This window comes from Astatotilapia calliptera, unplaced genomic scaffold, assembly GCF_900246225.1.
Source record: "Astatotilapia calliptera unplaced genomic scaffold, fAstCal1.2 U_scaffold_16, whole genome shotgun sequence".
In the NCBI taxonomy this organism is placed as follows: Eukaryota; Metazoa; Chordata; class Actinopteri; order Cichliformes; family Cichlidae; genus Astatotilapia; species Astatotilapia calliptera.
In genome coordinates this window covers 380,927-392,478 of record NW_020535685.1, presented here as the reverse complement: position 1 = coordinate 392,478, position 11,552 = coordinate 380,927, and the positions used below count along the sequence as shown (strand labels likewise).

The 11,552-nt window shown below is 43.2% G+C and overlaps 1 protein-coding gene across 1 annotated transcript; it reads right to left on the bottom strand.

Annotated features, from left to right (window-relative positions):
* Positions 1-7,278: 7,278 nt before the first annotated feature.
* Positions 7,279-7,782, bottom strand: LOC113017605 (stonustoxin subunit beta-like; the record flags this gene model as incomplete). The annotated part of the gene is made up of 1 exon (XM_026160747.1): positions 7,279-7,782. A coding segment is annotated over one exon (504 nt), but the record flags the coding sequence as incomplete, so codon positions are not given.
* Between the last annotated feature and the right edge of the window lie 3,770 nt (positions 7,783-11,552).

The window sequence follows — 11,552 nt, the reverse complement described above, 5'->3', positions numbered from 1 at the left end:
CCCGGCTCCGGATAAAGCGGATGAAGATGGATGGATGGATGGATGGCATTCGTCCCCACCAATGCCAAAACGAAATCTACGCCCTTCCCTAGAGGGTAATTTTTAGTGCATTTCTCTCTCATGAATAGGCCTATAGTGTGGAGAAATTAAGTACACTGCTTTAACCCTTTAAGACCTACCATAGAACCAAGTCCACCAGAGCTTATATTATATTTTTACATGTTGTAGAGCCATTTTTGGGAGCATTTTAAGTTGCTATACATCAATACAACCATTACAGCCTAAATTTTAATAATATGCATGCATTAACAGGGCTCTAGAGTGCGACCAATTTGGTCGTAAATGCTCAATGTGCAAACTCTCCTTTCAGGACGAGCTGCATCAGCATTAGATCCTCACTTTAACCCTGGAGAACCCATGGGGTCAAATTTGACCCCATTGTTTCCCTAGTAAACCAATGGGGTCGGCTCTGACCCCATGGGTTCTCCAGGGTTAAGGCCATCCTTGTCCACAGAGGCTGTAACACCATGCTCTCAGGTGGTGATGAAGCAGCAGGTGTGGACAGAGTGGACACAGCTACTGTGAGTTACAGGAGCAGAACAAACTGATGGTTCATTAGCACTACTCCAGTTTGAGTGTAAGTAGTCATTTCCTTCCATTACCAATATTAATGTGTCAAATGTTCTGGTGAGTTCATAATGATTTTACACATTATTTTTTCTTCATTAATGAAGCTTTCATTTTTCTACAGCAGGAGTCTGATGGTGACAGAGCTGAGGAAACTGTCCCTGACAAATGTTTATGTCCTTGTCTCCTGGTTCCTCAGTGTCCCTGTGCTGAGTTGAGTGTAAAGAGTGTCCTCCTGTTAGAGAAACACTCTGACTGTTTCACTAAGAGGAGGACACTGTGATGGAAACAGATTTTTACAATCACAGCACTTTTGCATGGTTTAAAAACAGACGGTGTGTGATTCTGAGTAGTGATACATTTATAGAGCTGTAAATGCCTCAAATCATCTAAACAGCAGCAGAACCATTGAGCTCAGACAAGTCTGCTTATTATACCAGACTATAGATAATTCTGATCAACACGTGTTCCAGAGAAATTCCCATAAAACAAGTGCAGAAAAATATACTGTTAAAGACAGTGAGCTGTGTCTTCCTGGGCCCAGTGCGCTCTCAGTGCTGCTATTTATTTCTAAGGTGACAGCTGCACATTAGAGCTGTGAAACTTTAAAGTGGATCCACTGAAACATTAAAGCTTACTGTCCCACAGCCTGATGAAGGAGACGTGGAAATCACTGCAGTTTGTGATCAAAGATAAATGAATGTGATTGGCTGAACAGGTGTTCTGTGTTTCCAGCAGTGTGAAAGAGACTCGGCAGCAGATTAGAATCAAGCATTTCTACATTTTCTATTGAAAGTAGAAACTAGAGGACAGACATTTCTGCCTGCCTGTTTGATGCTCTGCTTGAAAGCAGAGACGGTTTCTATGGAGACCATTGAATGAATGTAGAGTGCAGTGGTGCCCTCTGTCTGCTGATATGAGTCAGTCTGTTTCTGTCTCATCTGCATGACAGTAATCCTTCCAATAAGATCACATTTATTTTTGGCTGTTTCAGTGAATGGAGAGAAAACTCATTGTTTTCTCCAAAACTGAAAAAAAAACATCTACTGAACATCTAATAAATGCAGACACTTTAACTTAAAGATGAAACTTTGTCAGAGGTGTGCAGATGCCCCGCCCACACACACACCTGTCCCACCTGCTCTCAGCTCCCATAGAGCTGCAGAGAAAAGCCATGTGGTTCAAAGCCCCTTTTAGTGCCTCTGAGAGTTAAAGTGATAGAAACACTGACTCCTGGACTGCTTTAATCCGGATGTTTCACATTGAACATCAGCTTGGATGAAAATGGAGGTTACAATGGAGCCTTATTGAGGGGAGGCTGATGAAATGTGCAGAAACATGTTTGGCTGGTGATGTGTAGGTGAAGCCTCATGAAGCTTTGAGGCTTTCCTTCAACTTGGACCCAAAAACATTCAAAGCTTCGAGCCTGCGATCTCACAGAGAACATCGACATCTGGTGGCCAACTGAAGTCGGGGCGACGCAGCTGAAACATTGGCACAACTTCCTGTTTCAGTCTGATGTCATCAATAAAGCTGATGTCATCAATAAAGCAGATGTCATCAATAAAGCAGGTGTATCACTCCTGTTTTCTATCTGGAGACAGCAGTCGCCTCATTGTTCTGACACACAACACAAAACTATCCACAACACTACACACTAACTACACAAGACAACACATTAACTACACATTCCAAACACACTAAACATCACAAATCTCTCACATCTCAAAACTCGCTCTCTCTCTTTTTCTGCTGTCCCTCTCTCTCTCTCTCTCGCCGTCACTCCTAAAACTTCCCGGTTTTTTTTTTTTTGGTTTTTTTTTCATGCTCATAAGCAGAGAATGTTTGCTGCACTGTCCTTAGACAGTAAACGTGACGAAACTATTGAGGAAAAAAACGCAGCGTATATATTGTTTATCATGACTCTGGTTTGTGTTTGTGAACTAAAAATCAAGAATGTGGGATACTGTTTGTCCATGATTTGAAGAGCCCAGCGCATGCTCCCGACAAAGGGAAAACCAATTCTGCAGGGGGAGACCTACCTTGGCACTTGTGCAGGTGAAACCAAAGGGAAGATATGCTTCACCATATTTTCTAGTCTTTGGCTTAGAATGAAGTTGGTTTGGAAACATATTCAGCTATGCTTCATCTCCTGATTTGCGTTTGTGGAGGCGCGCTGTGCTAGCAGTGTCCAAGTGTTGTTGTTTTTTTTAATTTCCTTTTCATACCGCGCCCCCCCCCTAGGGGCGGGCCCCACACTTTGGGAAGGTCTGTGCTAGAAAGTAATCGTGATTACCGTCCGCGGGAGCGTGCGCAGCTGCTTAAAGCTGTAGCGTACTTACAGCTACTTCCATGCAACTGATATAAGATGCGGTAAGCTGAACACAGCTTCAACTATCTGTTTGTTGAAAAATAGTAACGGACTGCATTTTCTTGTTAGTAATTGTAACGGCGTTGTAACGATAGGAATAGTAATTAGTTAGATTACTCGTTACTGAAAAAAGTAACGCCGTTACTTGTAACGCCGTTATTCCCATCACTGCAGGTAGCATCAGTGATGTTTCCTGTTTGCAGTGCAGCACATTATCAGGGAGTCACTTTGTAATGTTAACACAATCTTTATGCTCTGTGCTCACTGATGCTCTTGATAGTCACACTCCCAGTAAACACACAATGAATCTCAATTCTACTTTTTCTACTTTGATCTTCTTGATCTAAAGACCTGAAGCGAGCCTGATTGGATGAATGAAAGTGAGGATTGCAAGGCTGCAGCTTCAGACTGGGATTTTAGCAGATCTGAGCTCCTGTTGGCAGAGTCGGATCACATCTGAGGAGACAGAGAAATCATTTCACAGAGCTTTGTCTGATGTACAATTCTATTATTGGACTATTTCCATCACATTGTGCATTCAGTAGTTCAGCAAAGGAATCTTGACTGTCTCCAGTTAGTCTTTGCTGCTGCTGCGACAAAATATATACAGATATGATATACCTCGCTTTTGGTTTGGCTTTTATTCAGCTCTGGATTTGTGACATTTAAATTAGTGTTGGCATATATTTGCACATATGCCTAAAAAGATAATAATAAAAAAAGGTTTTTCATGTGAAAACACACCTCCACCTCCTGCAGTTCTCCCTCTAAACCACTTGATGCCTCTGTTATCTAAACGATTGAAGACGTGCAGCATAGAAACTACAGCTGTGGTCAGATAACATGTGTCCTGTTATTATGTATAAAAGCATGAAAAAGTCCACCTGTGAGAAAATTTTAACTTTTTTCATGTATCATTTTAACCTGATCGACTGGTGAGACAGGTGGAATCAATATTAATGTTCAGTAAATATATGAAAAACTAACAGAAGAGTGAAAACATTTAGTGTTTCTAGAAAGATATTTCAGCTCATAGCTGCTCACAGACTGTATTTACAAGAGACAAACTGCAATATCTAACTCTACAGTACAACTACAGTATATATCAAATATATTCTGTATTCAGATCTATTCAGAGGTGCTTGAAAGCCTTTCCAGGTGAGTTTGATCCAGGAGGGTCTGAAGCCAGTGTCAGAAAGAGTCCAGCAGAGCAGTCCAGATACACTGATGATCCTCTGTCAGATCCAGAGGGACACACAGGGATGATGCTGGACTCTACATTGTGTCTGACAGTGGAGCTGTTCTCAGAGCAGTTCACTCTGCAGCACTGACAGTCATCTGCACTTCTTCTCATGCATCTGACAGTCACTGCTGGATGAAGCTCTCCTCTCCATCTCGCAGTAACATGGCCCAGTCAGAGCGTCTCTACACACAAGCTGCTGCTGCTTCAACCTCTCTGGATCATCAGGACACAGCTGCTCCTCACTCAGCACACACCGTCCTGTTTACCATCATCGCCTTCACCTGCAGAGAGAAGGAGGAAGAGCAGAGGAGATACACGAGTGTTTCCAGAGACTCTTCATCAGCTGTCAGTCAGTGATGCAGCACATCCAGTATAAAGAGCAGCAGGGACTTCAGTGCTGGGACTGTACTAGGACTCGTTGTTGGTTCACTTTCTCTAATCTTTGGATTTTTATTGAAGTTAATGAAAATGTTTTTGACTCCTAGTTTTGGTTTGGACTTTGATTCATTAGAATAACCTTGGTCTGTCCACTCTGAGCTCTTTAGGAACCCCAACAACAAGCCCAACAATCGAGATGGAATGGTTCCAGCTGTTAACTGGAGGAATTCCATCCAAACATCTGCTCTCACTAAATTCTTCCTCACCTACAGACTGTGTTCTTCACTGCTTTAATCTCAGAAATGAATGCAGTAACTGTATTAAAATAAGGCCTTACCTCAGGTCAGTTTAATGACTGTGAGCTCAGATCAGCAGCTGTGTTATTGTCACTGTGACAGGGAGACACTCTCAGACACAGCGGTCATGTCAGCTTGTTCTCATGCAGGAGGATCAGGAGCTCCATGTTTGTCCTTATGTTTGAATCATGATGTGTTTGTGCCATCAGTCTGTCATGAGTACTGAGGGTTTCACAGCAGCTCTTCTGGATGCTGACGAGGACTCCAACCTCATGTTTCACCTCTCTGAGGTTCTGATGTCTGTGAAAACTTGTCTTTCTTCTCTGGGCTCATCTGGACAAAAGCACCTTTCTGTGTTTGGCTCCAGCCTCATTCTGACTGACAGGAAGTGTGTTATCCATGAGCTGCACTTCTTTGAGAAAGTTTCCTGGTGTCTTTCCTGTCTGTGGACAAACACGAGTGTTTCAGTTGAGGACTTGGTTCCTTCCACCTGTCGATACAGGACATCACGCTGTCTTTTCTCTTTAAATGCAGCTCCAGGTCCTTCCACGTGCTGCTCTGTATTTGTGCAGTTTGTCGTCTGTTCTGGGAAACGTAGCACACATGGTGTTCTTCTGGTGTTTTCTCCTTTCACTGAGTGTGAAACACTGACGCTGTGCTGTTGTTCACAGAGGGGAGCTGATTCTAGCTGCAGCTGGACTCTGTCGTCTAACTGAATGTGTTTGTGCTGATCACGGGTCTCTGAGGGGGAACACCAGGAGGACTCTGGATACTGACCTCAGTGTATCTGTGGAAGCTCACACAGTGTGTCTCTGTGATTCAATATTGTGCTATATATTGTATCTATCCAAAGATGAATAGACTGTGTATCCACTGGTCTCTGTGCTGCTGACTGCTTTGCTGTACAATATACACCACAGTTTTCTCTGGTATGTAAGTGAGATCAGGAGGAAATCATTATTATTATTATTTAATAAATGCTCACATTAATGTGGGCTTATTTGTTTTCATATTAGAAATATTAGTTGAGTGTTTTTAGTATAAAATGGTGAAAGTCCCTCTTTTTGCTCCTCCCCTCACCTGTGGATGGATGGTGCTATTACCGTGGTGACAGCTGTGAGCTTGGATGTGTTTCAGTCCTGCCTGGTTATCACTGAAGGAATCTTTACTTTCACATTTATTACAGGTAATAACTCTGATTTTTCTGACTCGTGTATTATGAACTAAATGTATCCTGATCTACACAGAGATGGATGAGCAGAGGTCACATGATGAAAGATAAAACATGGAGTCTTTGATTTATTTAGATATTTATTGATGAATGCAAACAAACCCTGACACTGAACCATCGTCGAGCTTTCACAGAACACACCTGATCACATGACCTGCTGACCCAAACAGTGAAAAGCTCCATGGCAGCAACAACAAACAGCCTCACATATGTTAACAGAGGCTGTTAGAAGCACAGAGTCTTTACAGTCTTTCTCCTGTTTGGACACAGATCTCTGCACATCTTCATCACAGTTGCTCACAGACATGCAGTGTGTGTGGATATCAAAGCTAAGTTTCCACCATGTTTGTAGTCTGTACTGGGACGCATGGAGCATCTCTCTATGAGCACCCAGTGCTTTAAACAGTGAGTCCCAGTTTAACCAGCAGCCTTCCCACCACACAGACATGGAAACTTCAAACCCTCAGACTGAAGACACCATAATAAATAAATAGATTGTGATGAAGATGAATAACTGGAACAGTTTGCTGTGGTTTCTTCTGTTCCTGTCATAAATAAGAGTCTGGCAGCACTTTGCTCTCCTTCCACATGTTTAAGGAGGAAGTGAAGAAGAGTGAGTCGTCTTCCTCTGTGGGCCCAAGATCAGGCAGCAGCCACGTATTTTTAAAAACCCAGCACACTGCTTTAGAAACACTGAATCGAGGTGACCAGAGTCATGTGATCAGTGAGGACTGAAGCTGCTTCAGGACTACTTTAGCTAAACGATGCTAACACGTGTGACTGTATTGGAGTAAACAGCCACTGAAGTTACAATTCAGTGAAACTGACATTGATCCTAGACAGTCAGCTACATCACTGGCAGCCACTGGCTTTTCCTCACAGGAGGCTCGGCTGGCAATCAAACAACTAACTAACCAACATGTGGATCCTGGAATAATGGGAGCTTCCATCTTTAGAGGACTGAAGAGGAAGAAGTTTACAAGGAATCGTTTAGAACAGTTTCAAACATCAACTGATTGAATCCATGAATCTGAAAATATGTTTCTGAGTGAAAGAGACAAACATGTACAGACTGAACTCTGTTCAAAAGTCAGAGTGTTTCTCTAACAGGAGGACACTCTTTACACTCAACTCAGCACAGGGACACTGAGGAACCATGCCAGACTGTAAACCCAGGATAAAGAGTTTCAGTGAATGTGGTGTTGAAGGTGTGGAGGTGGATCAGAGTGTCAGAGGAGACTCTGTAGAAGGACAGAGTGCCAGCAGGACAGTCCACATACACTGCTACTCTGTTAGAGAAAGAGGAGGAGGAGTAGATGGATGTTTTTCTGTTATTGTGCCAGAAAGAATGAGGTCCATCATCACAGCACCTCAGACTCCAGGACTGATCATTAAGTCCAAACCAACAGTCAACATTGCCTCCTTTTCTTCTGATTTTTCTGTAAATTACTGATATATAAACTGTTCCTCTCCACTCGACCTCCCAGTAACAGCGACCAGTCAGACCATTTCTACTCAGCAGCTGAGGATAAAAATCAAATCTGTCTGGATGATCAGGATATGACTGAACCTCCTTCACACATGTCACCTTCCTGTTGTTGTCAGACAGTTGGAGGTTTGTGTGTACTGTGTTTGTGTCGATTGCGAGTTGACAGGAATCTGATGGAGAGAACAAACACAATCCAGCTGCTGTTATTGATCCATCATCTGTTCATTGATTGACACTTTGATGATGACTCCTGACATCAGAATGATGAAGATGGTTGAATGTGTGCTGCTTGGTTTTCATGAATCCCATTAAAAACACACTTACACTTCCTCAGACCTGGTCTCAACCATCGGACTCCAGCAGGCTCCACCCTGAAAGGAGGAGGAGGGTCAGACCAGCACAGTCAGCATGCACACATGAACATTACACGGCTCTCATCATACACATACTGTTACACACAGATAAGGGAATAGTCCAACATCTTCACAAATATACTTCAATCCATGCGTGGATCAAACTGCTAATGATTTTGACTAATCCTGGATCTGTGAGTACACCACTGTATTGAATGAAATATGACTGATTCAAACTATGACCTTCATTATCTTTATATTCCTCTTCTGTTTAAGCTGCAAAGGACACCTCCCTGCCTTTGCTGTCAGCTGTTTTTCCTGTTTTTTCTCCTGTTGGTGTCAGGGTGGTTACTGTACATGACCTATACCTTCTGCCCCATCCTTAAAACCACCTCCCTCACAGAGAGAATTATGACCTTCTTTTCTGCTTGTCACCTAAGGAGTTATGTCCCTGATAAGCAGAAGGAGTCTCACTATCTGTTTAACGTCTCCCATTACAATGGCCTCACTGTGTGTGTAGAGCTTATTACTATTAATAATGTGATATGATTAAAATATGGGATTAATACATGAGAAAAGAAATCTGCCACCACAGGGGAACAACCTCTGGCAAAGCGGATGGCACAACACAGAAGAACCACCTCGTCAGACCAAGACTATGCAGTCTATTTACACCTACAGGCCAGTTGACACTCTTTCAATAACGAGGATGTACACATCCTGGACAGGGTGCTGAGTCAAGGAGGCCATTTACGTGAATAGGGAAAAACAATCTCTGAATCGAGGAGGGGGCCTAAGGCTACATCTTTCACCATCTTACAATGCTGTGATTGCAGCCATTCCCCAACTCTGTGTGAATGGTACTCATGGCCATTGATCAGTGGTCTTTGATCAGCGGTTGTTGATGAATAGTCATGGCACTTGCATTTTAATGATCAAGGAACTGACCTTGCACCCCACTTTTGATTTAATTGACTAGTCTCAGTTATTGTGCAAATGTATTGTTTATAAGATTGCGGAAACCTGCAGTCAGCTGTGACTGAAGAAGTCACTTGAATAAGTGATGAAACATTTCTCCCCTTGAAAACGTTATGTACATATGATCAGAATCACCCTTTTGGGATTTACTTACCTGGGTAATTGAGCATGCATCAAGACATATATAACCTTGGTTTAAGCCATGTTTCCTGTACATAGATAACTTGCAGAAAACTGCAGTAGTAGTAGTACTTTCTTCTACTCAGTCTTTGATGTTTTCTTCACTTTTTTTTAATCAGGTCTTTATACGCACTTTCCAAAAGACAGCAATACTTTACGCATCCAGCAATTCCTCGCGTCTGGTTCCAGCTGGTAACAAGCACTGGCTGCTTTCTTTGTCAGACCCTTCCAGAAACAGGCAAGGGTATTGGTCTGGACCTATATAGGCTGTCAGTCAGTACATTCTTTTAATAAACCTAGCCTAACAGTTTCCCCTGGTTCCAGTGATTGTTTTAATCTAGGATAGATACTTCCTCTCTGCACAAAGAATAATGTTAAGTATACTGAGATATCTACAAATTGCTTCTGGAGAAGTTCTCCCTAGGGACATCAGACATTGTTATCCCTTTCTGGTCAGTTCATGTCACATGAGCCAACGGGAAGTGAGTGAAGGACACAGGAAATATTTCCAGCTCTTCCTCCTCTATCAGCCATCCTCTCCATACCTGAGAGTGTCCAGTCTCCAGCCTGGATCCTTCAGTCCAGCCGACAGCAGCTTCATTCCTGAGGATCCTGGATGATTGTAGCTCAGGTCCAACTCTCTCAGATGGGAGGGGTTGGAGCTCAGAGCTGAGACCAGAGAAGTACAGCCTTCCTCTGTGATCAGACATCCTGACAGACTGCAGACACACAAAACGACAAAGAAAATCATTTTCCTGTTTGTCACATACAATAACATCTATCCATTTACATCCATTCAATATAACTTTACTTATAAGTGACAATTCCCAACAGACAACAACAGTTATCTCAAGCTGTTTAACAGTGTAATGTAACAGCCTCCAATATTAGACAGAAAGCCCCAACCATCAGACAAAGACAAGTGAGCAGCACTTGGTGATGGTGGGAAGGAAGAACTCCCTTTGACACAAAGATCCTCCCAGTGAAAACAGGCTCCAGGAGGAGCATCTACCAGGAGTGGTTGCAGGGTGAGGGGAAAGAGAAGAGATGAGCTCAGAGAGACAAGAACAAAACACAAACTAAGGAGAGAGAAGACAAAAGTTAAGGACGTTCAGTAGTGACATATAAAAGCATTGGAGTGAAAAGAGGGGAGTGGAGAAGAAAGCAGAGCATCACGGGAAGCCCACCAACAGCCTGAGCCTATAGCAGCATAACTAAGGGATGGTTCAGGGTCACCTGTAATCTTTATCAACTATAATCTTTATCAAAAAGGAAAGTTTGAAGGTGATCTTCAAAGTAGAGAGGGTGTCTGTCTCCTGAACTCAAACTGGGAGCTGCTTCCACATCAAGTCCAACATAGCCAGGCTTTCTTTGTGTTCGCTGCTTTGACAAAACCTCAAATCCCAGTCAGAGATGATGAGCATCATCACAGTGATGATCATTTCTCTGTTAACCCAGGCTTTCTGCTTCAGGATCTGTGCACGCTCACATAACAAGGGGCACTTCACAGGTGTTGTCACAAAGTGGAAACTAATTAAGATGATGACAAAGCTAATCATATGACTCCAGAACACATACCTAACGTAGGAAATAATGATAACCTCTCTTATTAAATCGCAGGCACCAATCAAGTAACTGTTTCAATATTTTCAGTGTCTGATACGCACACACTGTGGCATAGATATAATGATCATTGTCAGCCAGCTACCACTGTTTCATCATATGATTTTCTTGTGTATACTGTGTTTGGATCGTGGCAGTACAGCATCCAGCAGTAGTTGGCCATCATGCTCTCATTCCAGAAACCTTGGCAGGGATGCTCCATTAACTGAATGTCCTGATGAAAGCACTCTCCCTGTTCATCACTCACAATGCCAAGATTTTCTGGAAAGTAATCGATTTTCTGGAAAATAATTTGTGCATTCATTCTACGTGAATGCAGAAAGTGTATTTTCAATGACATGTGACATCCCAGTTTCTGGTAGGAATCAAGCATGTGCTGAACTCCTTCCTTGTATGCAAGAGACTTGTGGATGCCCAGAAAGTTTCGTAGAGCCACTTGAACACCTCCCAAGCTTCAAACTCGGCTGTTAAGAGAGTTTATTTAAAGTCTTCATCCTGCAAAATGGACTTGATCTGCTGACCTATAAATATCCCCTCCATCCATCCATCTTCTTCTGCTTGTCCGAGACCGGGTCGCAGGGGCAGCAGCAACAGCCCAAGCAGAGAAGCCTAGACCTCCCTCTCCCCACCCACCTCCTCTTGCCTGTCTGGGGGACCACCAAGCCGTTCCAAGACCAAACCCAGTGTCCTGGGTCTGCCCCAGGGGTCTCCTCCCGGTGGGACACGCCCGGAACACCTCACCCAGGAGGTGCCCTGGAGGAATCCTTGTCAGAACCACCTCAA